The sequence below is a fragment of the Echiichthys vipera genome (assembly GCF_963691815.1).
Source record: "Echiichthys vipera genome assembly, chromosome: X".
Classification (NCBI taxonomy): domain Eukaryota; kingdom Metazoa; phylum Chordata; class Actinopteri; order Perciformes; family Trachinidae; genus Echiichthys; species Echiichthys vipera.
In genome coordinates, this window is record NC_139825.1 from 31840790 (window position 1) to 31868371 (window position 27582).

Sequence of the window (27582 nt, forward strand, 5' to 3'; positions counted from 1 at the left end):
ATGTGCATGTCTTTGGACTGTGGGAGAAAGCAGGAGAACCCGGAGAGAACCCATGCAGACAAGGTGAGAACATGCAAACTCCACACAGAAGGGCCCCAGCCCAGATTCAAGCCAGGAACCCTCTTCCTTTGTGCTAACCACCACACCACTGTGCTGCCTTAATATATAATATACCGTATATAATATATATAATCAGTATTAGTAGAAGTAGGTCAAAGATCAGTGCCTGAATGGTAAATCTCATTATTACTGTTGGTAAAGGTTATGTGATTTGCTCCATAATGTTATTAACTTCAAGCTCATTAGTCTTATGTTACAAAACCAGTACCTTACACAAAACATGATGTCATACAGTATGAGATGACTGTTGTGTTGCTAAAAATAAATAAAGAAGAAGCCATCTAATTGGTCATAAATACGCTCTCTTGATAATAATATTCATGTTAATTCAACAAGTGATTATCAAGCATCCCTTATGTCTGTGCCCCTCATTTCCCCTCCTTAAAGGGAAAATAATAGTTATGTAATGCATATGTAATTCAGTAAGTCCTTTGAGTTGTTCTGGCGAGCACTAGGATGATTAAGTGTCCTGGAACACTGGTGAGACTGTTGTTGTGCCAGCACTGATAGACACCCCTGTTCGGCAGCAGCAGTGGTACAGTCTGCCGTCATCTCAATGATTTGGGACTACCTGGACGTTTCTAGAGCAACCTCATTATGCCGAGGATAGGGGTAGTGTGGGATCAGGGTTAGAGAGAGATTAACCACAGGGAGGGCCTATAAAGCTTCAGTGTAATCTGCACACTGGAGACAAATTCAGAGCAACAACTATCCTACAAACAACATCTTTTGCTCGCAACTTGCAGTGTTTTGGACCACACAAATAAGAGAAGAGGAGCTGAGATTTTCCCATATTTTGGACTTGAAAGACAAGAACAATATTTTACCTGTGACCTCAGAATAGTCTTCCTCATCATCAGCAAGTCTAAAGTGCAAAAGGGGAAAAGCAGTGATGAAGAAGGGAAAGGTATGTTTTTAACTCCCCTGCTTTAGAGTTACAATCCATTTGTTATACGTTGTGTATATTTATTAATATCAATGATATTTTCATGCAATTTTTAAAGGTTATTGTTTGAGCAGCAATACATACATGTATTCTTAAACAATGTGGCAAAAAATTAGTTATCTTATAGAGAAGCACACAATATAAAGTAAAGTCATGGCTTTGAGTCAGGATTGTAGAGATATGGCTCGTCCGTCTCAAATTTCTTTCAATGACACAGCTGGGCTCAAAATAAAAACTCAGTCATGACACAAAATCAATAATGACACAGTGTGTATGAAAGAGCTCATTTAATCAAATGTTGGTTTTTCTGTACTTCCAATAGGCCTATACAAGTGTGATCTATAATGGCTATGAAAAGATGGAGGCCCATCATATCCATCCTAATCCTTTGACCTAATCAAACATGGAGGCCGTTTTGTAAACAAATCTTTTGTGGAAAAATGTCTGCATGCAGCTTTAACAGTCACATCCCATGTGTGATAGACTCTGAACAAATAAGACAATAAGTAGCAAAATTAGTTTTGTGTTGGCTCGTGTGTGTGAGAGTAAACACAGTATATAGAGAATGTAAAGACAGGTTTGCTCTTTATACATCTGATAAAAACTTGTAATGACCCTTCAAAAAAAACATTTCTTTCCAAGCAGGTGGGTGATGAACATGAGCCCCCCAGTTATCAGGAGGCAACGGCAGGTAAACAATAATCAGTTTGTGATTTTATATATTTCATATAATATTCAAATATAACACCCTATTAATAAATGTTTAAACATTGGTTATGTTTTCAAGTTGTGCTTAGAATTACATACAGTGTACATTTTAATGGCAATCTGTAATCTTGATTATAAATTGTAATAATACTGTACTTTGTTCAAAGGTTTAACTAAACATCATGTGTTGAAAAGTACTTAATGGTCCCATATTGTAAAAAGTGAGATTTCCATTTCAGCTCGAGGTATTATATAAATAGCCTGTAAGTATCAAAACGCTCAATCCGCAGAGAAATGCACTCAGCCTGTATTCAGAAACTGTCTTTAAACGAGCCGTCAGTACAGTTGCAACTATACTATAGATACTGTAGGTAGAAAGTGCAGCTACTATGACCTTGCAGTCATTCTCCGGCTGCAATGATTGTGCAGAGAAACCGAGAACTAACATCCGAACAGGCTGACCAATCAGAGCAGACTGGGTTTCCGGGATGGGGGTCTTAAAGAGACAGCACCTGAAAAGGAGCATTTCAGTCAGAGAGTGAATACAGGTATATATAGACAGACAGTATGAGAAAAATAATGAGCTTTTTAAACAATTCAACAAGTAAACATGTTCTAGCAGAAACCCAAAATACAAGTATGAACCTAAAAATAAGCCTATTATGGGACCTTTAATATTAATAAAAAATGATCTCAGTTCAGATCTAATCTTCCTCCCACTTAGTGTCTACATGTCTGAAAAGTTGCAGTATCATTTTAAGACACCATGTGTCTACAATGATAAATCCTCATGTCTACCCTTTGCCTCTTTCTTCAGGCTATGGGGAGATGGAGGCCCAGTTCAACTGGGATGACAAGACCATCAGGCGGACCTTCATCAGGAAGGTACAAATGCGTGATATGAAACACTGACACCAGTGCAAAACCAATATCATAGTGACTCTTCCTTTGCTCTGACACTATGCATGCCTTCCTGCAGGTGTACGCCATTCTCATGGTTCAGCTGTTAGTGACGGTGGCAATTGTTGCCCTCTTCTCATTTTGGTAACTACTCTTTAAATCTTTTTTGGTTTTTACCACTTAGATTAAAAGATGAATTAATAAAACATTTATTCTGTCTTTACAGCGCACCTGTGAGGTTTTTTATTCAGACTCATCCAGGCTTGTACATGGCATCTTAGTAAGTAAAAAACACATCTCATGAATTTGGGCCATTTACTAAGTTTTGCATCATCATTTCCCCTTTTTTATTTTTTACAACAGCCTCATGTTCTTTTCCACCTACATCGCACTGTCCTGCTGTGGAGAGCTGAGGTAACGTTTCTTTGCAATATAACAAACAACAGAAAAATGAATCAAGTGTACGGAAGCAAATTGCATAAAAAGACAAACGGCTCAGTATCACGTTACAATGTGAAAAGTTTCTTGTTACGTTATGTTATTAACTGTTTCACGTTTAAACAAGACATTTTCACGTTACAATGACATACAAATGTCTCGTCATAACAATATACATATGTCTCTTGTTATAATAAGATAAATTATATTGTTTTAACGTGAAATGTTTTCCATTATATCATGATGAATGATCATATGTATATAACGTGACATTCAAGTTCAAATGAGGAAACTTGTGCAGAGAACGGATACATTGAGGAATATGGCTCATTTGCATGATTTGATTAGTTTTACTTCATGCTTGAGTTGAGACAATTGAAACTCTGCTGTTATTCAGGAAGGATGTGTGGATTAAGAACTTAATTAAATATGCCTATATATATATATATATATATATATATATATATATATATATATATATATATAGGCATATTTGTAGTAAAAAAAGCACATGGAAGATGCAGGATGACCAATGTTCTGCTTCTGCAAACTATCCAGGAGATCCAGGTATTTAACCTCTCACAAGGGCGATGAGGTCACTGGAACCCTTTGTGCTCCAAGCGCCAACGACCGTCGTTAGAGTGACAGTCGTTGTTGGGAAGTTGGTTTCAACTTCGTCTCAGACCTCCTCCTCTGTTTAGCCATGGTCTGAGACACCACTTATCTCCAATTTACAATGCTGCCCTTTCATCCCTTCCCAGGAGATTCAACAATCTAACCTCAAAAAACAACTGTTCACAAATGGCCTCCTGTGACTCCAACGACTGTCGTTAAGACCCAATAGAGCACTAACGAAGTCGAAACCAACTTCCCACCAACGACTGTCACTCTAACAACGGTCGTTGGCACTTGGAGCACAAAGGGTTACAGTGACATCATCGCCCTTGTGAGAGGTTAAATACCTGGATCTCACACCAGTTAGTTGGACCAGTCCCAGCCTGGTCAGATACGTACATGAACCGATGAAGCCTCTTGGATGAGAGGTGAAACGTCTTCCTAGACAAATAAGTCCAGTTGTTTTTGACTGAAATTGCTTTGGGGTGACGATGACCTGGACAAATGAGAACAATCACAGGCTTCTGTAAACTACTGTCGGAACCGGCCGCGGATATTTGATTAATGCCTCATTATGATTAATATTTCCCGTATGGAAGCTCCATAACTCCAATCAATAAAAAGTGATTAATCAAATATCTGACCGACAGTTCTGGTTCGACAACCTGATTGATGCAGCGGTACTTTTGATTGCATAAGGTTTTTAATGAAACGTTTCACATTATTGTGATAACTTATCATATTGATATTATGACTCATACTTGAATAATAAGATGGTGTTCTCAAGTTCTAACAAGATGAAACGTAATAATACAAGTAATGTTTCTTGTTATAGCGTTTGTATGTGTGAAAATATCTTACATTTTGTTTAAACAATTAACTTTTCATGTCATAAAGTGATACTGATCCATTTCTCTTTTTCTAGCATTGGCAGCAATAGTCTGCTGTAAAAGTGCATACATGATGCCCTGTAGATACACATTTGTGAATTTAAGTTACTTTTTTTTCTTTTACCTGAACAGGAGGCAGTTTCCTTGGAATATAATTTTGTTAGTTCTCTTTGTGAGTAATTCTCATCATGAAAACAGAATACACTATGCTCTTCATGTACACTCAACATACACCCTAACTGTGGTAATATTTCTTTACCTTCTCCCTCAGACTTTGAGCATGGCTTTCATGATGGGATTTGTGTCGAGGTAAATAAATATTGTGACGTAGCTGTGTGTTCATGCGGGTGTCTTAGACGTTGATTTCAACTCGTCCGAGCCTTTCCAGACTAAAAGACTGCTTCTCTTTTCTCCAGCTTTTACAACACTAAATCAGTGATTCTGTGTCTGGGAATCACAGCCCTGGTGTGTCTTTCTGTCACCATCTTCAGCTTTCAGAGCAAGGTGAGAGGAAACTGTTTAAACTATTAGTCAAACTGCTTTCAAACAAGTGAAATAAATCCATAATCCTGTTTTGTTTTTTTAGTTAGACGAACGTACAAACAATCAGTCATACCAGCTCATTCAACGAGAAAAGAAAAAATGATGATAACAATAAAAAAGAAGAAAGCTTTATGGATATAACATTTCCCTAATAAGTAATAAGTTGACAATAGTACATAAACTGCTATTAACCCATTACAAATAATTCACCTTCCATAACAATTGCATGTATTGTTTTCAATCCATCATCCTTTTATTTCTCCCAACTGTTGCAGATTGACGTCACATCCTATCAGGGCGTCCTTTTTTCTCTGTGCATGGTCATGCTTCTCTGTGCCATCACTCTCTCCATTGTCGTCCCTTTTGGATATGTAAGTTCATACACACCTCTCAAGAAGAAGTCTAAAAACGCCATGATGAATAATGAGTTAAACACCAGTTAATGCTGCAGACTGTATTTGGGTGTGTGCTAACGAGAAGGGATTAGCGTCACAGATAATCTTTCTAAGTACTGCACAGTTTTTCTTAGATTAGCATCCTGCTGTCCTTCTTATCAGTGTTTTGTAATGCTTTTTAAATGTATTTTTATCTTGCACCACAGGTTCCCTGGTTACATGCCATGTATGCTGTGGGAGGAGCCATCCTTTTTACTCTGGTGAGAATCATAAATGAAAACTCAAACATATGGAAGCCCATTTCTGCCAATGTGATAAAAATAATAACCTTTAAGCCATTATGAGACATTTTCTCAAAAATAATTAGAAACCTCAAAATAATGACAAACTTTCTTTTAAAATAACTTACTCTCCTAAAATAATGAGAAACATTCTTGAAATGTGTTATTTTGAGTTTCTCATTATTTTGTGATACCAAGTCATTATTTTGAGACCATTTCTCATTAAAATGACTTAATTGATCTTTTTTAAAAATCAGAAGGCCAAGTTTTCATCTTATTTAATCATTTTACTGGAAGAAATTGGCTTCCATATGAATAAAGTCCAGCTGAAGTTTAAAACAAATGAATAACAATTTAATCCTTGTTTTCTCTCTTTCTGCCAGTTCCTGGCATTTGACACCCAGTTGCTGTTAGGGAACAAGCGCTACACTATAAGCCCAGAGGAATATATTTTTGCCACACTCAGCCTCTACCTGGACATCATCTACCTATTCAGCTTCCTGCTACAGATCCTTGGAGGAGGGCGCCAGTAAAGCTTATCCTCCTAATTCAACAGACTTGGATTTATTATTCTCATGAACAAGATGACATTAGGGCTACACGGTTTTTCATCAAGTTGTTGAAATTTTTTTTTTTCCTGATGTATCTAATATGACCATACAATCTTACAGCTGGTTTTGTCGCAATGCACTGACATGGCCTAACACCTGCCCGATACCTCATTGTAGCGGTTCACTTTACTCTTGCTATTCCTTTGTTAGTGTTTCTGCTGTGGCCCCACCAACAGTCATAGGCTAGTAAATGGACAACACACCAAAAACACGGTTGAGTATGATTAGTTTGTATTTACAGTATTTTCATTATTGAGCCAAAAAGGGAGAAATCTGCACTTTTAGGTTGAGTTTTTCCTTTGACAACTGTTTCACAAACTATATACAGTAGATGCAGTTTGTTTTATACTTGTTTTAATGTACATTATTGCCATAGAACGCAAGTTTAATGTTTTACTGTTTGTGTGTAAGATACAAACAATACAACCACAAAGGGAAACTGCTCTAGCATCATGTATACTTTAACATGCTTTAGTTGTTAGACATCAATTGCAATTTCAACTGTATCTTTAATGTGGCCTTTGGGATGTGATAGAAAAAAATAATTTAATGTAAACAAGTGTAAACATGATCAGAACATGAGCATTAGAAATGTTTAGTGACTAGAACACATGGCATGTTAATATCCGTTTTATAAGAATCAGTTGGGTACATTTGATTCAGTTATTAAAAGAAAAGTAATACATGAAAATTACTGTCATATGTGTAAGATGGATAATTATGATAAAGTATTAAAGCACTCTATTGTTTCTTTACAGCTGTTACATTCCAGATGCCCTTATAAACAGCTTTGAAGAAGCTAGAGACTAAAGTCTATAGTTTAGCTCTCTGACTGCGTGGTTAGCTAAATTCGTTGCATCAGACTGGTGTCCACTCCCCTATTGCATGCTGGGAGAGACTCCAACAATGGTTTAGGTTTGGTTTCAGTAAAGGAAAGTACCTGAATGCTATTCCTGCACTTTGTATATGTATATCAATCTGGGGGATAACAGATTAAAATCAAACATAAGAATATTAATTTGCAAATTGCACACACACGTTTTGTAGAATAATATAATTATGAATAAAACAATGTCACTTCACATTAGTTTTGTTTATACTGCTGATAAATATTGAATTTGCATCTTTACTAAGCACTGGCCTATATTGACAGGTTTTTCTTTAAAAAATGTGCAGAGGTGGAAATTACACCTTTGGACTTCAGTCCCCCACATCCCCCAACAAAACAAGTGGATTTATTAAATGGCCAGTCAGCTTTAACCTATTGAGCAGCAGAAACAGATACAACTACCCTCAGAGTTACAATGAAACATGCCATCAGTTATTATCAGTACAGCTGAAGCAACAACAGCAGGATGACACAATATAGCCCCTCCACTTACTAGAGTTGTGCCGATACCAGTATCGAAAAAACCTCAGATACTGTCTAAAATGCTGGTATCGGTATGTACCCAAATGTATATATGGTATCGGAAAACCTCTAACAGTAAACATAAGACAGAGAGTCAAAACCACAGTTCATTTAAACAAGGTTTTTATTTAGAAAAAAAAAAAAGAGGAAAACTGACATATTCAAATTCAAAGAGAAAATCAAGAAAAAAGGAAGTTTATCTCAATCAATAAAAAAACAAAACACAAGTTACAGACAATTTAGCAACTCTGGCACAGGAAGACAAAAGTAGCCAAGTGGCTTTGCAAAATAACCAAATATCAAAACCTCTTTCCTCTTAACAAAACTGTACAAAATGAGTTCTTGTATAAATAAGAAAACTGTTCACAAGCAGGGAGCTAGATGAGCCCATCAGATTTTCAGAAGGTCTGGGTTTTACACAAACTTGGTTCATACAGTGTGAAGCAGCACGTTTTTAATATTTCATGATCAAAAATGTTACCTAAAGACAACATTTTGGAGTTTAAATTTTGTCAAATACAACTATTTATTCAGCCCATTAGTAAAACATCAGTCAAATAATGTCTTCATATCAATTTTATAGTTAACTAAGTGAAGTTTTTATTCAAAATGGAACAAATGAGGGATACTCTGTACTAACCAAATTAAAATAAAAAGGGACATTTTGAAAATCCAGACTGGGCAACATTGAACCACCTGTTTGGAAATCCTGTTTTAGCAGCAAAACATTTTGAAGCTATGAAATAAGCCATAAAATCTACATTAGGATGGACAAAAAGAGCATTTTCAAATTGGTGTGGGAAAAAAAATAAGTGCAAGAAATTTTCTTTCTTTCAGATATTGTATACTGTCTATAGAGCACACCACTGATCTCAGTATACCTGTAGTTTAATTGTAACTCAAGGCTCTATCATTCACATAATGCAATTTAATTTTGGAGAATCAGGACTTCCTGTAATATGATATCTGTTGATGAGTTTTTAAAAAAAATCTAAATAAAATAAAATAAATAAACACTGCATTGTAACAAGTGGTCATTTCATAGTTTCAAAATCCTTTTTTGTATTAAAAGTGATGGCTAACACATGGAATATCATTTCTCTGAGCATATAAACAATATCCATGACATTTTCCTTCATGGCGCACTGAATCTGAAAAAATTGCTAGTCACTGTGTTATCTGGATAGGTTATAAATCATAAAAAACACACACACAAGAAGAAACCAACAAAACGGTGTACAGAGTAAGTGGAAGGAGAAAAAAAAGACTATTTACAAAATTAGCTCTCGTGTCTAAAAACATTCACCATCGTAAAAGCTCTGTATTCCTCTTGGGTGTCTGTGGAGGCCAATAAAGCTCATAATGAGTCTGTTTACATGCGCACCAACACTTCATTAGGTATACCGAGGGACACTCAGCTCAATTAACACGTCAACAAAACCAGATCATGTACGTGTACTCTACTATATGACAGATACAGAGGTGGCAAAAATGTTCTCACAAATCCTTTTACTGTAGTCATAATGTGGAATTATGTCACCACCCTCAAGGCGATCTTTCTCTTTCACCCGTTTCGGATGTTATCACTCTATTGAATGGTCGTTATCAGTGATAATCAGCCTCATTGATATGAGATTGGGGCCTGCTATACTAGTAGGTTCAGAAGGCCGCTATCATCTATTCACATGATATTGATTGCCGTTAACTTGTTAAGGCTGCCATGGCATCATTTTTTAATGCTCTGGGAGTGTGAACTCAAACACATTACTTGTTCTATTTACTACTCCCTAACAGTGAAGCTCTTCATGCAGGGTTTGAACAGCTTCTTTTAGCGTGAAACCCAAGCACTTTTCAGGCACCTTCACCAAACATTTCTAGACTCTCAAAGGCTTTATCGTCACATCTAAATTGATACTATAAATGCAACTGTGAAAAGCCGAGTCGAGGAAGTGCACGCATTCTAAGAGCAGATGGTCGCCCTCATGGCGCTGCATAGACGCGATCGTTTCATTTCAAATATCATTTTTTATTTATTTACATTGTGTCTCTGAAACTTCAAATTATGTTGAAAACCAAGTACTTTTCAAATTCAAGCATATTCCTAACCTTGAAAAACAAAGTATAAATTAAGTATTTTCCAGACTTTATATGAATCTTGTTCATATAACATCATCTTTCAACGGAGTGTCTTCTATTGACACGGATAGGTGGTGGTCCATCTTACCATCGGATGACATCCTGCTGACTCAACTAGCATATCTCTGGTACTGATAACAACTGATAATGCCCATTCAATCGGCTGAAACATTCAAAGTGGGTGACTCTTTCTGAATCTGTCAGAAGCAGAAAAATCTAATTTTATCCAGTTGCACTCAGCACATGATCGTCTATGAATGAGTGCAGCTTATTTCTGACAGAGAGCTAAAGGATGGGCGACTACAACATCTTTGGTTGCACAAGTGAATGACAGAAACACACAGCAAAAAGTTGACATGTGACACGTGAAAAAAATGTATAAAGTTGGAAACAGAATCATCAAACTGCGCGCCTTGAGAAAGACGTTTTCACACTGCGTTTATCACTGGACTCAAACATGCATGGTTGAAGAGCCGGAAGAAAAGCTCCTCATAAACCTACGGCTAACTCGACTGACGTGATGACTAACTTGATGGCATTCAACAAGCCTGTTGCCATTTCTGTAGTATATACAACTTAGTGTCAATCCTATGAGAGATTGGGCAGTTCATCCAGAGAAAAACATTAAGGCTTAGCTAAAAATTGTTTTTGCAGAATTTTGATCAATTCATTCAGACTTGCTGTCTCACTAAAGGCTGCTAGATTTGTCTTTAATGGCACTTCCATGGTCTAGTGAGCAGTCCTTTGTAAAACCATTAATTCTATTATCTACATATCTACAGTTTTTAGATGTCTGCATAAATTAAAGTTCAATATATTTGGATGTGCTGTATGTGGTGACATGAGCTCCACTCAATAGACTGAAACATACCCGCCGGGGCTTGTGTGCACAAAGCCTCTTTGAGCCGCAGCACTGACGCAGCATCAGTATGAATCTTTTGGATCAGCACTAAATGAAGTTCGGTTCAACTCTTAACCCCGAAAGGCTTTTTTACAAACAGGCCCGACACAATGTGACGACAGACAAGACAGAAGGTACAGAACGGAAATTTGTATGAAAACAAACTTGATGTGCACAAGAAAACAGCATCAATCCCTACGCAGAGAAAAAAACCCACAACCCTAACATCTACTCTCTGTAAAAAGCTAAAATCTACAGCTAAAAACTACTTCAAAGATAAATTCATCAAAATAAGGCAAATTAGCTCAAAAAGGTTTTCAAGTGACAGACAAAAGAAAAAAAACATTTAACTTTCTACAAACTAAAACTCACTGACAGAGAATCAAACTCAGGTGACAACAGCAGCATTGAAATAAAAAAGAAGACGTACAGCTCCCATTACTTTCAAACTAATTATCCTCAGGGATTGTGTTAGTCTTCTATTCGATTTCCCTCATTGATTTTGCTAAACTATATCTTAATTTAGTAACTGCATTGCTCTTTGTACACATTATTTTTCAGTTATCTAAATGCTCAGATCTAAAGCATGTTCACTTCATCCCTCCGACACAGGATAAATTTAAATGATACCTGAAGGTTTGCCATAGCAAAACCGCTTAAAACCACTTCTCATGGACACAGATGTAATGGGGAGTTACATCAAAACAAAACAGGAAGACTAATAGTATGAACAGGTGCCGTTTTTGAAGGTGCCTAGAGTATATGAACTGAATCCAAGCATCAAAATGACCTAAGAAGAATTTTCATGAGCCAATTATTAGAGCTCACCCTTAATAGGTGGGGTGAAGTCAGTTTCATCACGTCTTTATAGACTACAGTATTAAATAACTTCTTTTCTATAAATGTATGCTCCAATGATCTAAAAACTCTAAAAAATAGAACTATAATTCAAATATAAATAGAAATAATTGATTGTCTTTTGTCCACTTATGGAAGAATGTTTAAAAAAAAAAAAGGAATTTGAGTAAACTATAAACAATGTTATTATCATCTGTGCGTGAATAGAAATCTCTGCAGCAGTTACAGGAAGAAGTAGCTTTAAACGGTTTGCCTACCAACGGTTACAATGACTCGACACATCAAACCAGCAAAAGTGTTTCGTAAATTTTTAAATCTGTACAAATTGTTGCCCCCGCTGCTGTAAATAGAACATCAAACAACAGGAAATAAAAATAAAAGTTTGCATATTTTACAAAAAATAAAAGACACATTGTGTTTCAACTCTTCCTTGAATCACCCTGAAACGTCCAGAATGTTTTGTTTTTTTTTAAAAATAAGAATTTGTTGTATTACGTGCACAAAAATAATGCTCTGTGTCTTTTCCTCCTCTCAAGTTTTTTTTCTTATTTTTTTTTTTTTAAACTTCTTGTTATGTTCCTTTTTTTCAGTTATCAAAATAGATCATAGCTTCTGTGAAGGAGATTCCCACCTTTGGTTGATCAACTCTTGAGGATGTGAGCAGGAAAGTCCATTGATGTAAGTGTTGTCCTTTTTCTTAAAAAAAAAATACAGACACACACACACACACACACACACACACACACACAAACACACACACACACACACACACACACACACACACACACACACACACACACACACACACACACACACACACACACACACACACACACACACACGTTCCTTTTGTTATCCATGTTCAAGTCCGGGTGCTTGGTGATAGTATGGAGCACAGTTCTCTTCCAGCTGAATCCTGTTTGGTTGGATTCATCTCGTGCCCTCGACCCCACCCTGTTGGGAGCTGCAGAGCACACACATCACAACTGTAATGTTGCTTTCAACACACACAGTAATCATTTTATTACAAGACATAGTTCTCTGAAATGATTCAATCTTAAAATGGCTAAATAACCTGTAAGCCTGTGAATGTTCTCATTTGTCCAGGTCATCGTTATTCCCAAAGCAATTTCAGTCAAAAACAACTGGACTGGTTGTTTGTCTAGGAAGACGTTTCACCTCTCATCCAAGAGGCTTCATCAGTTCATGTACGCATCTGACCAGGCTGGGACTGGACCAACTAACTGGTGTGAGATCCAGGTATTTAACCTCTCACAAGGCCGATGATGTCACTGTAACCCTTTGTGCGCCAAGTTCTAACGACCTCCGTTAGAGTGACAGTCAATGGTGGGAAGGAGGTTTCGACTTCGTTAGTGCTCTATTGGGTCTAAACGACAAGTTGTTGGAGTCACAGGTGGCCATTTGTGAACACCTGTCCTTCCATCCTGGACAGAGAGGACAGATGGTTTGAAAGAGGAGTAAAAGAAGCCATCCATGCAAAAGTAGAGAAACCATCGCTAAACAGAGGAGGAGGTCTGAGACACCACTTATCTCCAATTTACAATGCTGCCCTTTCATCCCTTCCCAGGAGATTCAACAATCCAACCTCAAAGAACAACTTTTCACAAATGGCCTCCTGTGACGTCAACGGCTGTTGTTAAGACTCAAAAGAGCACTAACAAAGTCGAAACCAACTTCCCACCATTGACTGTCACTCCAATGACGGTCGTTGGCACTTGGAGCACAAAGGGTTAAGTGACATCATCGGCCTTGTGAGAGGTTAAATACCTGGATCTCCACACCAGATAGCTGGACCAGTCCCAGCCTGGTCAGATACGTACATGAACTGATGAAGCCTCTTGGATGAGAGGTGAAACGTCTTCCTAGACAAATAACCAAGTCCAGCTGCTTTTGACTAAACTAACAAACTGTAAACTAACAACCTGCATACTCACACACTTCATACTAACACACTTCATACTAACACACTTCATACTAACACACTGCACACTAACACACTTCATACTAACACACTGCATACTAACACACTGCACACTAACACACTTCATACTAACACACTGCACACTAACACACTAACACTAACACACTTCACACTAACACACTGCATACTAACACACTGCACACTAACACACTTCATACTAACACACTGCACACTAACACACTAACACTAACACACTTCACACTAACACACTTCATACTTACACACTGCACACTAACACACTGCACACTAACATACTGCACAGTAACACACTGCACACTAACACACTTCATACTAACACACTTCATACTTACACACTTCATACTAACACACTGCACACTAACACACTGCACCCTAACACACTTCACACTAACACACTTCATACTTACACACTAACACTAACACACTTCACACTAACACACTTCATACTTACACACTGCACACTAACACACTAACACACTGCACACTAACATACTGCACAGTAACACACTGCACACTAACACACTTCATACTAACACACTTCATACTTACACACTTCATACTAACACACTGCACACTAAGACACTGCACACTAACACACTTCATACTTACACACTTCATACTAACACACTGCATACTAACACACTGCACACTAACACGCTGCACACTAACACACTTCAAACTAACACACTTCATACTAACACACTGCACACTAACACACTGCACACTAACACACTGCACACTAACACACTAACACACTGCATACTAACACACTTCATACTTACACACTGCACACTAACACACTTCATACTTACACACTGCACACTAACACACTAACACACTGCATACTAACACACTTCATACTTACACACTGCACACTAACACACTTCATACTTACACACTGCACACTAACACACTAACACACTGCATACTAACACACTTCATACTTACACACTGCACACTAACATACTTCATACTTACACACTGCACGCTAACACACTTTATACTAACACACTGCACACTAACACACTGCATACTGACACACTGCACACTAACACACTTCATACTAACACACTGCATACTAACACACTGCATACTAACACACTTCATACTTACACACTTCATACTAACACACTGCACACTAACACACTGCATACTAACACACTTCATACTTACACACTTCATACTAACACACTGCACACTAACACACTGCACACTAACACACTAACACACTTCATACTTACACACTTCATACTAACACACTGCACACTAACACACTGCACACTAACACACTGCATACTAACACACTTCATACTAACACACTGCACACTAACACACTTCATACTTACACACTGCACACTAACACACTAACACACTGCATACTAACACACTTCATACTTACACACTGCACACTAACACACTTCATACTTACACACTGCACGCTAACACACTTTATACTAACACACTGCACACTAACACACTGCATACTGACACACTGCACACTAACACACTTCACACTAACACTTCATACTAACACACTGCACACTAACACACTGCATACTAACACACTGCATACTAACACACTGCATACTAACACACTGCACACTAACACACTGCATACTAACACACTGCATACTAACACACTGCATAGTAACAAACTGCATACTAACACACTGCATACTAACACACTGCATAGTAACGCACTGCACACTAATGCACTGCATACTAATGCACTAACGAACTGTCACTGAATGAAAATTGTCCATCACAAAGATAAAACAACAATACCCTTTCCACTCAATACAATATTTTCAAGTATTATTTAAAGGCAAATTAAGATGATTAAATATTTTAGTGATAAATATTTTTTCTACTGTAACTTACAGACAACTTACATTTGTGTAATTTGCATGACAGGGCAGAGAAACCTTCGCTGTTTTACCTTAGCTTCACTTGGTGTGTTGGTATGAGTAGTTTGTGTGTTCTGCAGGAGTCTCCATGGCAACCTGTTGCTGTTGACCACCATTCTCCTAAAAAAAGAGGACAGGTCAATAAAAGAATATTTTACTTGAGAATTAATGATAATGTGTCAGTTAAACATATCTTTATCAAAGATTCATAGAAGACAGCCTGTATTTTCCCACTGCCCTCCCCACCGCATCAAAGACATGATATGACTTTGAGTGGATCAACCAATGTATAACAGCAATTTTAAAGTGAAATTTGTTTAAAAAAAGCCATTCACCTTGTTATCATTTTTGTTTTAAGATTATTTTTTTAGCAGATTTTCAAGCCTTTTATTGTCGTGCTCACCCTGCAGGCTCCCACCACTATCACTGAGCACAACGCTTCAACAAATGACTCAAGACTCCCCGCAGGCTCAGCCGCCATCCCGCAGAGCGCTCAGCCAGGAACCTGCTCCAGCACTGTGGGCCGAATGTCTCAATGACATGATTCGGACTCATTCATGCGTGGAAAAAAGCTCTTCTGGTTGAGGAGCTATATGGGTCAGCTGGGTCAGCTATGACCCACTGTTTGGACAGCACACTGCTATTTCATAATTTCATGGGGAAAATAAATGTATATGTATTAATACATTCATTAAATAATAACCAGTTAACATTAATTATTCAAAGATAAAGTCAGAAATACAATGTTTGCACAATTTAATTCTGCATTAATAGCAGGTGCCTAAGTACAATATCAATATGTTTGCAGTGAGAAACTTCCTATAATACAAATATTTGGTGAAAAATGTTTAAAGTAGTGTTTTTGAATGCTTTCTGAGAAGACTGCTAGACTATGCCTATTTTTTTTCATCGGTTTATGTGGTCTAGTAAGAATTATTTCAGGGATGGCATGACTCTGGCTCGTCTTGTTTCATCTTTCCAAAATAGGCCATGAACCAATACTGTTTTTACAGCACTTCACCTTCTGGCATCTGAAGAGACAAAGTCTCTGATGCAATATATTCTTTTTGTATTTATAGAATACAACAGGAATCATCAAAGCCACGATGCAAGCTTCTGCCTGTCATAAAATCTCAGAACACACACACACACACACACACACACACACACACACACACACACACACACACACACACACACACACACACACACACACACACACACACACACACACACACACACACACACACACACACACACACACACCTTCAGGGCACATGGATGTTGTCCATCTAAGTAATTCAGTCGGTTGGCAGTTTGAATAGTCACCTCTCCCTTACTTTTGTGCCTAACTCTGCCACTCCTTAAATTAAACACGAATATGCTGTTTTTAAAGCATGCAGATGTGTCAAGGTTTAGTTAATACGTCCTTTAAAGATTTTTAATTATTAGTCATCTCCTTCATGGAAATATAAAATATAAGCAGATGAGGTTGAGGCTAGCTTCATACCTCTGGGACACTGGAGGGAGGCACTTGGGTGTACTGGGGGATGTAGGTCCCCTGCATTGTTGTGTTGGCCGGAATATACTGTAGGGAAGGCAGAGAGGAAAACACAAAATGTGTGTAGTATTTGACATGAATAATTGATCTTATGAATTTCAGGACAGTTAGCTATGGGGATAATTTGCCTTGTGCATAGTTTGTGTGTATGTGTGTGTGTGTGTGTGTCTGCAGGTGTAGCTGTGTGTGAATGGTACTGACTGTGCCCGTGCTGCCCAGGGACAGGTGGCTTAGCTGCTGGGCGAGAGGTCCCATCATGGACGTGGGCTGGATGGACATGGCGTGATCCATTGTTGGGGTGAGAACTGTACCCTGTGGATGCACAGAATCACACACAAAATTAAGATTTTAGAGTGTGACAGTGATGGAATGTGTTTAAAGTACATCACAAGTGAGCCAAAGGCCTTTACAGTTCTGGGGACTCCCTGAGAGCGACTGCCCACTGGGGATGTTTTTTCTAATGGATAGCTATATATTGGGGGAGGAGATGGTGCTGATACTTACAGCTGGTTGCATGAGGTATGACTGATGGTGCATCCAGGAAGGGCTGTGTACCTATAGATCAGGAAACACATAATGAAACTCATTTGTAACACAGTGCCCTCAGAGCCCAAGTTATGTAAGTTTGTAGAGAGAAGTCATGAGAACCTGATAATATTATCAGTACAGTGGCCTGTGTCTGTTAACTTACATAATGAGGAATTTGGCACAGAAAGTCTTGGCATTAAGGCATATTTAAAAAGTCAGTATTTGAATTATAGACACAATAAAAAGTCACACCTGGTAGGATGAGACAGGAGAATGCATGTAGGGTGAGAGGGATGTCTGGGCGATCATGCGGTTTGGGGCCAGACTGTAGGGTGAGGAGTAGAAGCTGCCGAACAGACAAAGCAAAGCAAAAAGAGAAACATAAAGACAGCCACACCATATCAACAATCTGCAGTATGTTTCCAATTCCATTAACAGCATTTATGTGTCCCTGCAATGCCCAGCAGGGGGCAGCCCTTTACTACAGTTTGAGTAATCTTGCTTTCCTTCGAGGGTTGGGACTGTTTTCAGTCAGTCTGTGCATACCACTCACCCATTTTGTAAGGCTGTGGGGTCATACGCAAGCGTCATTCCTCCCTGGGAAAACAATACACAGGATTCAGAAACAGTGAGGTCATGCAAACACCGGTGTGGTCTGTACTAAAATCTCTAGTTAGTCATCTAGCACAGTGAGAGAATGATGGTCTTACTTTAATTTCTAACAGGAAATATATATAGTATATATAACATATGAAGACAGAAATGTCCCTTTAAGGCGAGACACTACAGGCAAAAACATCGCTTTTTCCTGCACAGGTCACTTTTGAGATTTTGTGCTACTTTGCTTCTATAACATGTCTTCTTTCAGACTGGTGGAAAAAAAACACCAAAACATCCAAAATACACATTAAGGGGTTTATTTTGATATACTTTGTTTGCTTGTGTCAGTAGATTTCTCTTAAATTAATTTAGATAAGGCTTCACCTGCAGCGGTGGAAGAAGTAGTCAGACCCTTTACTTAAGTAAAAGTAGTTAGACCACACTGTATAAATACTCAAGTAAAAGTCCTGCATTCAAAATGTTACTTAAGCAAAAAAGTATGAGCATCAAAATGTACTTAAAGTGCAAAAAGTAAAAGTATAAATTATGCAGAATGGCCCATTTAATAATATAATGTCATCAGATTATAATAATAGATAGACCAATGTAAATATCACTTTAATGTTGCAACTGATAAAGGTGGGGCTATTTTTATTTACTTGATAGACTGCTGTGTAGCTTAATCTGTCACAATATATGTTATGTAATTGATTCATAATATTTTGTATCAATAATCTGAATCTGTATAGTACCTAGTAACTAAAGTTGCCTTATAAATGTAGTGGAGTAAAAAGTACAGTATTTCCTCCGAAATGTAGTGGAGTAGAAGTATAAAGTAGCATACAATTAAATAACGTAAAAGTACCTCATAACTGTACTTTAGTACAGTATTTGAGAAAATGTATTTAGTTAATTTCCACCACTGCTTATTGGCATATTTAAACACAGGATTTCAGAAAACTTTAATTCATAAAATAATTATGTTAATGTAAATAATAAACTGGGGAAGTCTCACTGTGATCTGCTTGTCTTTTTTACTCTATTCACTTGCAATATTTTGCAAAATGAAACATACACATTTAAAGCCTTTGTCAAAATATTTCCACTTCAGCTTAACAACTTACCTACACCAACATTTCCAGTTTCTTTCCTATCTATATTCTTAAGGTTTTTACAAAAAGAGTTTGTTCATGATTCAATATAGGCTGATTTATATAACATTTTTAACTATGGTAAAACATGGTGAAAATTGACTGATGTTTCGGTTCACAGTATTTTCTAATTAATATTAATATGTCTTATCAAGTGTTCATATTTCTGTTCCTCATCAACTGGGGAAGATATATGGTGATATGCAGCAGCGTTAAATCTATTCACGTTAGTGTCTCACCTTAAAAATCGGCCATCTTACCGTATCTCCATCTCTGGCCCAGGGCCTTCCATTATGAAGGTACTTTCCCTGGTTCTGGCGCTTCTTCTGACCTCCGTCTGCAAACTTACATAACAAGGGCTCTGTGGGCACTGTGAAATCAACAGATCAAACAAGACAGTGAATTCAACAGTGGGGAAAAAAACTCTGGCACCAACAACAACAATATCAAGTTCCTAGAATACCAAACAAATATTCCACGCACCAGGCACTCCTGGGGGAGTCTTGATGAATTTGCCATTGAAATGCTGAATTATGGCCTCGCACTTCTCCGTGGATTCCATTCTGAAATACAGCCAAAAGTCAAATTTAATCCTGCTTGTTGAGCGATGTTTTCATTTACAGAAAAAACTGTTCTCAAACCATCACACAGCACCATGGAGTTGTGTGTCCTGAGACTGACCTGGCAAATCCCACACCGCGGCTGGTCCCGTTAGCATCTCGGAGGATGCGTGTGGAAATGACCTGGCCAAATGACTTGAGCATGCTCTCCAGCTCTTGTTCATCCATAGACACTGGCAGGTTGGAGATGTAGAGGTTGGTGGGGTCCTGCTCTTGTTGCTGCACCAGAAGTAGTCATGAAAATCAGTTCATATTTAGAAGTTTTTTGGCCCTATGTGATACTTTTTGTTTATTTGCAATACTAAAAGATATCTGAAAGAATTGCTTTATTAGAGCCTTCACTTGTTTACTACTTCACTGCCTTCAGATGTCTCACTGAAAGAAGTGAGTACTGCGATTACATTTTTTTAAAGGCTTAACATTTATTTTAGCAAAACACTTTCAAACATCTTTGCTAATGCACTTGCATTTGCAAAACCCTTTTCACACTGCAGAATTTTACTTTGTAGGCAGCAGTGTGAGCTTCCTTTCCATCAACACATGCCATCGCACTTGGCACATTAATACTTCATTATAAGCATACACCTTGTCAAGCATCATATTGTAATACGGATCAAATGTTATTAAGCAATTTAGGGAAATTTAAGTACCAGTATACTCATATTCAGTCACATATTTAGGAGGAATGTTTTCCCAGTAAGAGATCTTCATAGCTGCAAGTAAAGAGAGATTATTCAGAGGCATATTTAGTGGCCCTAGCTTGAAAGTGAGTGTTACTGTGCAGAAGCAGACAGGAAGCCAGGCATGAAGTTAAGGAGTTCAGAGAGCAACAGGAGCCTGGCAACCGGGAGAAAAGAGGCTGGGCTAAAAAGAGGGGAAGGTAAAACAGAGAGTGAAGGAAGAGGATAGAGCAGAAGGAGGCTGGGATAAATGAAGGGCTTAAAAAAGGCTGATATTTTGTACAGAAGGAGGGAACTGACAAGATAGCGAGTAGTGGGAGTCTTGGGTAATTTGGGTAATGAAAGAGGAGGATGATAGAAAGGAAAAGAGGATAAATGAGTGTCAGCTGATTAACAGGCTTTTCTATTCCATCCAAAATGTCTTTTATAAACTAGCATTTTCCATTTTGCCCCTTTTCCAAACACTCACTGCTATTATCAGATAGCTCCTCTAACCAATTTAAGTTAATTGTGCATGAAAGAAATGTAAGTCAAGTGTTTTCAAATTAAGAATTCCTGCCAATGTGAGTAGCCTATGTTGTAAGCCGTGAGCCACCTAGCAAAGAGATAACCTATTTTCTGTGATTGTCGTCATTCTGGGTGTGGCAATACGGCCATTATGTAACAAAGTGCACACTGCAGGAGGTCATGGGCCAGATGAGTCTAATGGAGTTCAATGCTTCATGACAAAGGACAAACTCCCTTCCCTTCTATCCTTTCATTTACCTCAGCTAGTACACGCGATATCCCATTTCATATTCAAACAAATATTCATCCTATTGTAGATGCTGTCAGGCCCAGCCCTGGCACATTGGCACACCCTGGGCTTTTTGCTGAGGCGTCACAATGCTTTTTTTTTGTTTGCGCCAGGCCCTAGATGAGCTTTGTGTGTTGAGGTGTACATTTGCCTGCTTCTGTGTCGAGCAGTATGTGCAAGCAGACGTCTGAGCTTGAACAGGGAGGTGCTAGGAAGCAAGAGGGGATCTATTTTTAACTCTGCCATGGTTCTCCTGCCCCTTGTGTGTGCGGCTCCTGTGGGCCTGCAGCCTCGGAGCTGGGGTGGCCCGTACAGGGACTGAGCATACTCTGAGGACTGCGATTTCAAGGTGTGGCTCGTTTTGTTTGTGAACAACACTTTGCAGCAGCCATGGTGAAGGTGTGAAACAGGTGAAACCCCACTTGAAAGTTTGATATTAAACTGATTTTAGACTAATGTTTGCTTTTTGTGACCCGACAAAACCCAGTGTCTCTGAAGCAGCTGTGTATATTTAGGTTTTTATAGTGGTTATCAACACCTCAGACTAAGCACATGTTGTCTGGGTGAGTTGAGTCTTGGTGTCTAATTGCACTCGTTGGTCATTGAGATACACAGGATTATGTGGCACTCTTACAGAGGAGGTGGAGAGAACTTAGACTCTGGATTTAGTTGCACTGGACTGGTTCAGGTCAGCCGGCGGTGTGGATCTATTACAGTTTTCCGGGACTGAGCTGAAGGAGACCCTGGTGTTACATTGCAGTGGGTCTGTTTGGGTGCAGGATACGGAGGGGGGCGGGTGGGGCACTTGGGTGGCGTGTATTAAGTGCTGGTGTCAGCCCCAGGCCTGGACCCAGACGATGGACAATGCCAGCCCATTGTGCTTGTCCCATTGACAGTGGGTGTAGTGGCACCCTCCCCTGGGCTCCCTCAATGGGGAGCCTGAGAGCCAGAGGGATCAGCTTAATGGGCCGACAAGAGTTGCTTTGACTGCAGACACTTGGACAAAGAGCTCAGAACAAGCGCTACAACAGAAGCAGGTTAGCAACATACACAAGCACAGAGACGAGGGCGTGAGGGGAGAGAGGACAGGGAAGGTGGTGAGGAGGGTGATGGAAAGAGAGGAGACAAAATGACAATGAAAGGAAAGACAGTAAAGAGTGGTGAATGAACAAAAACTTTTCTTTTTGCTTGTTATCCTTCTTACAACTGTTGATTATTGGCACAGATTCACCCGACAGTGTATAATAAGACACACACCTCCCTATAAACCAGAGTTTATCTTGCATCCTTGCCAACAGGACACTCACTGCCAATCAGGAAACTGCATATAACCTTTCATGATAGTGAGTGTGTGCTCAATCATTTTTAGAGAAGGGCCAGACAACACTGGATCATGACGTGAATTTTAACCTAATGGTAAATAGTGAATTTGGTGGTAAAAGAAGTTTTGGCTGTATGTCGGCTTATTCTTACTTTGGCCATCTGAGCCTGTACACCACTGGACTTCAGAGCTGTAACAGCTTTCTGTGCTGCTGCTGGACTGTCAAAATCCACAAAGCCATATCCTGTGAAATAGACAAACACAAATTTATATTGCTGTGATGTTATTTTTGTTATGAGCTTCATAGAAAGATAGATAGATAGATAGAGAGACAGGCAGGCAGATAGAATAGAAAAATAATATGAAATACTCTTTTAACAACCAAACAACCAAACCCAGTGTCATGATGAATAATGCCACCTTGCATTAAAAAGAAAAATGAGTTCAAACGACAGTTTAACTCACCTTTACATTTGTTGGTGGTTTTATCCAAGATGGCCTTGGTCGACACAATCTTGCCATACCTGCAGGGGCAGACAAGAACACAGAAAACAGGGTCAGTGACAGACGAGGTGACTGCAGGGCAAAAGGAAGAATCTGCTCTTACGTCTAGTCTGCATACCGATCCTGCCACACTTCATCAGGCTGACTGACTACAGGTGTAAACATGAACACATACTGCATCGCACAACCAATTGTATCTTCTTAATGTGTGTCACGAAAGCTTTGCTCGCCTCCACCCTTCTGCCTTTGTCGGCTGGCGAAAGCTGTGGTACAGTGTTCCTTGGTGTTGTTTTTGACAGACAGGAGACAGCACCCCAGGGCCAAAAACAATTTGTCCCTGGCTTGTCTTTACCACACACAGACTAACACAAACACACACCTACTAAATACAGCTCCGCTCTCGGGTATTTTTGGCTCAAATGAAGCTTGAAGTGTTGTTGATAGCAATGTCTGACTCGCAAATAGAATTCCTGAATTTCAAGGGAACTTACTATATGATTGATATATCTAATTACACACAAAATAAGTCAAATGGTGTAAAAAAACACAAGCTAGTTTCCTCAGCTGTTATTTCACTTTACGATTGTCAATAAAAAATGACATTGCCAATCAGCAAAAGAGGAGAAAAAATTATTGCATTTAAATGATGCAGTATCATGAAACATTCAGGCTATGAAAATCCTTAAAAATCAGTAAATTAAAAGTGTTATGTAAGATGTGGAGACTAATGGAATGCAGTGTTATAAGACGGTGCATCCGCACTACAGTATAATAGACATGCCCTTGTCTGGTTAGCCAGTGAGTTCCTCTGTTTGGGCGACATGGCGTCTGGGCGGAATGTACACTGTAACCTGATGCTTCACCCCTCCGGTTTGCCTTCCTTCCCACCCCATCCCTCTACCTCTCTCTGTTTTCCACCCTTACATCGCAGTGCACTGCTGGGTCCTACATTCCCGCCTATAGTTTCAGTGGACATTTGTCCAGATGATTAAGACCTGACTAGAGGGTCAACGCCAAACAGAGACCTGTGTCACGACTGACACGGTAGCAGATTTATACGTGAACAATGTTGATATCAGCTACCACAATAGGCCCCTGCTTGATGTGTGCATTGTCATTGTATTACCTTCAGGAGAGATACATTGTAGAGGACACTTCTTCACTGCAGAAATTAATAATTCATTATCCACTGCCACATAGCCAGATGACCTTTGCATAGGTTGTTTATAGTTTCCCACTGCCATCTAACAGCTGCAAAGTGGTCATTAGGCGTGAATACACACAAGCTTGATATAGTTTAACTCATTCAAGACCAACTGAAGTGTAACATTTCTTTTAGTCATATCTCTGAGCACAAATGTAGTAATATACAAACAACATTTACTGTTGGAAACTGCAGAAAATGTCCAAAGATTTAAAGTTAAAACTAAGTGAATATAGTATTCACATACATGGATGAACCATATCAAAATAAGTTCAAATATTAGGCATAAATTAAGTAAAACTGACTTGCAACAACTCCACTGGTTTCATTTGCTAGATCTCTTTTCCCTGATATTAAGCCTCAGAACAAACTATTTTTGGAATATCTTGTACTGTGCACACACAGCCCTCTGGGAAAAATTTTAAATGAAGTTCGCTCCTTTTTAGAGACACTGTTCCTTAGAAACCTCTTCGTAAAAGTACTTGGATAAGAAAATGGCTGAATTTTAACCAGCACAGACAAATGTTTCTTCTTGACAAGGTACATGTGCTCGCAGTGCAAATCTGCATATTTCATTTCCTTGTTTCTTTAACAGTTTAATAATCCAACTATAATAAGTAGTTTATAAAGAAAATATCTTGTGAAAAAGCAAAGTTGAGGACATAAATGTCTCAAACTAAAGTTTGGCCCAGAATCATAAACACTGGCTCTGATTTCACTGAATCTAAGTCCATTCCTTCAAAAACACTAAGGTCCTATTGATCAGTTCTATATTGCATTAGAAGCATGACAATGAAAAATGAAAGCTGTGTTTCATGTTTTCACAAACAGAGACACCAGGCGGGTTCAAAGGTCTGAAGGCATTAACTATGTGACCCTCCGTTTAACTCAGCCCACCACACTGTGAAGGCCACAGGGGCTTAAAAGACAGTTCTGATCCATATACGGCTGTCTGACATTCTTTCCCAGCAGACCATGCTACTTTTTTCACGCTCATTTGTTTCCCCTTCAGAGGTAGCCCTCCCACCCACCCCTAAAGCCTCTGTCCTCTCTAAACATCTTGAACAACCCCACAATGACTTCTGATCCGTCACACCACAGATTTCAGATTTTCTTTGATTGTTCCAGCTTTGACAGCATGTGTGTACACTCAAATATTAACATGATTATAGGTACAAGCTGTGTAAATTTGCAATGTGGATTTAATGTTTGTCCTTCATTTGGGTAAGGTGTGGTTAAACTGGAAGATGACACACAAATACTCTTGAGGGAGGTGTTAGTATCATCTGATCAGGTTTCATTAGCTATGGCCAGAGCTGTTAAGAGAGAGTCGCAACAAAGTTTGATTGTCATATGATGCATGTAGACTTCAGATGGTAGTAGATGTCAATAGCGGGCCGCTTAAATGCATTATACAGAAACAAAACTGAGAATTTTGGTCATAAGTAATCAATAAATGCATATATATATATACTGCATATATACAGTCACTTTATCTAACTTGTCATTTTAACTTGTCTTACTTACAGGCTCTTATATAATACTTGTTCTTGTTCACTTGTTCTATCTAACTAGCTGTATATACCTCTTATTTCACATATTCCTGTTTTTCCTTCTCTATTCATCAGTATCTATGTCCTTGTGCTGTTTCAACACATTTCCCCTCTGTGGATCAATAAATGCTGATCTTATCTTATCTTATAATAAAAAATTAGAACTTTATTATCGACTTTTGGCACGCATAAGGCAGAAATATCTTTTTGACAGAAATTTGCTATAAACATGTTACATTAAAACATTACATTTCCTTGAACACATTTGTTCTCTCAGAAGTAACGGTTTCAAAACGGTTCACACAGACACAAACTGAAAGTCTGTTGGAAAAATGCTCAAATACTCTCAAAACATTTAACACATGCAACAAAAGCAAATATATCCATCAAACATAGCTTTGGTTTAAATGAATATATTATTCAATCAATCATCACACAATGGATAATCTCTATAAAGAGCTTCTGCATTGGAATGTAGAATCTGTAGTTTTCGGTAGCAGAAGCGGTCTGGTTTATATTTGTAGTCCGAGTAGCATTTACAGACCATGTCTGAGCGTGCAGTGGTTGCAAGCAGGTAAGAAGTCTGTGTGGAGAGCAAACGAGGCAAAATGAACTGGCTGTCATGCAATCACAGAACCCATCTGCTATGGTCTAACAACGTTTTAGCTTTTCATTAGTTTTTTGTAAAAAAATCATTTGAACAATGACTGCCTTTAAAAAACACGAAATACTGGTATCAATATGAACCAGTTCAACTTTAGCTTGAGCTATATGTCTGTTTATTCTTACACATAGTAGTGCATTGATACATAGTTATAGTTTGTGCCAAAAAGGCAATCAAGCAGATCACACACGGCATGAAGTGAAGATGATTTTATTAGAGATAACAAACCCTGCTGCACTGTGCACGTGCACCTTTTCAATATGCCCTGTTGAAATACAGTGTAAAAAGAAAAGAAAGAGAGATATTTTCTAATAAAATGTTATTCATTTATTTTATTCTTGTGTGCAGGTCTTTCTCTGCCTGTGAACTGTCATTTACATGTAAGACCTACAGTATGCACCTTGACATGACAAATGTACATGGTACAGCTTTTTTACTGTATCATTATTCACATCATTTATTATAAAAAAAAATGTAAAAGCTTTATTAGCTGGACTATAACAGCCGTTTATTAGGTTGTTTCCATCTTTTTAGAACTTAAAAATAAACACAAGAGCAACTAAAGAAAACTTACGGGTAGAAATATCTACAAAACAAAATAAAGAGTTGAAATTCTCAGAACTTCACATTTAATTAATTTGTTCCTGGCTGATTGCTGAATTGTGTAAAGGATTTTTACACGTGAATTAGAGATTCAGGGAGTGATGATGAAGATCAAGTTGATCCCAGTTTCATTTAGCGTGTCTTATCAATCAAGAA

The 27582-nt window shown here is 38.4% G+C and overlaps 2 protein-coding genes across 6 annotated transcripts in view; one reads left to right on the forward strand and one right to left on the reverse strand.

Moving 5' to 3' along the window:
- Positions 1-1012: 1012 nt before the first annotated feature.
- faim2b (Fas apoptotic inhibitory molecule 2b) lies at positions 1013-6369 on the forward strand (the record flags this gene model as incomplete). Its single annotated transcript, XM_083939607.1, has 12 exons — positions 1013-1027; positions 1712-1757; positions 2592-2659; positions 2754-2818; positions 2901-2954; positions 3038-3088; positions 4750-4789; positions 4889-4926; positions 5034-5121; positions 5436-5531; positions 5762-5815; positions 6220-6369. The coding sequence occupies 12 exons, from the start codon at positions 1013-1015 to the stop codon at positions 6367-6369; spliced, it is 765 nt and encodes a 254-aa protein (XP_083795733.1).
- A 1601-nt stretch (positions 6370-7970) lies between these two features.
- The window catches only part of LOC310965961 (RNA-binding motif, single-stranded-interacting protein 2-like), a 32943-nt gene continuing 13331 nt past the window's right edge, over positions 7971-27582 (reverse strand). For 2 of the 5 annotated variants that reach the window (XM_083939722.1, XM_083939723.1), the window contains exons 3-14: positions 23364-23422; positions 23051-23142; positions 20163-20320; positions 19965-20044; positions 19742-19851; positions 18284-18327; positions 17983-18076; positions 17707-17757; positions 17404-17514; positions 17152-17229; positions 15674-15761; positions 7971-12717 (exon numbers count right to left, since the gene is read on the reverse strand). In XM_083939722.1, the coding sequence (XP_083795848.1) occupies positions 15681-15761; positions 17152-17229; positions 17404-17514; positions 17707-17757; positions 17983-18076; positions 18284-18327; positions 19742-19851; positions 19965-20044; positions 20163-20320; positions 23051-23142; positions 23364-23422 (958 nt within the window). In that variant the 3' untranslated portion in view covers positions 7971-12717; positions 15674-15680. Of the gene's footprint in view, positions 12718-15673; positions 15762-17151; positions 17230-17403; positions 17515-17706; positions 17758-17982; positions 18077-18283; positions 18328-19720; positions 19852-19964; positions 20045-20162; positions 20321-23050; positions 23143-23363; positions 23423-27582 lie in introns of all 5 variants that reach the window. The other 3 variants (XM_083939720.1, XM_083939721.1, XM_083939724.1) reach the window with 2 other exon arrangements.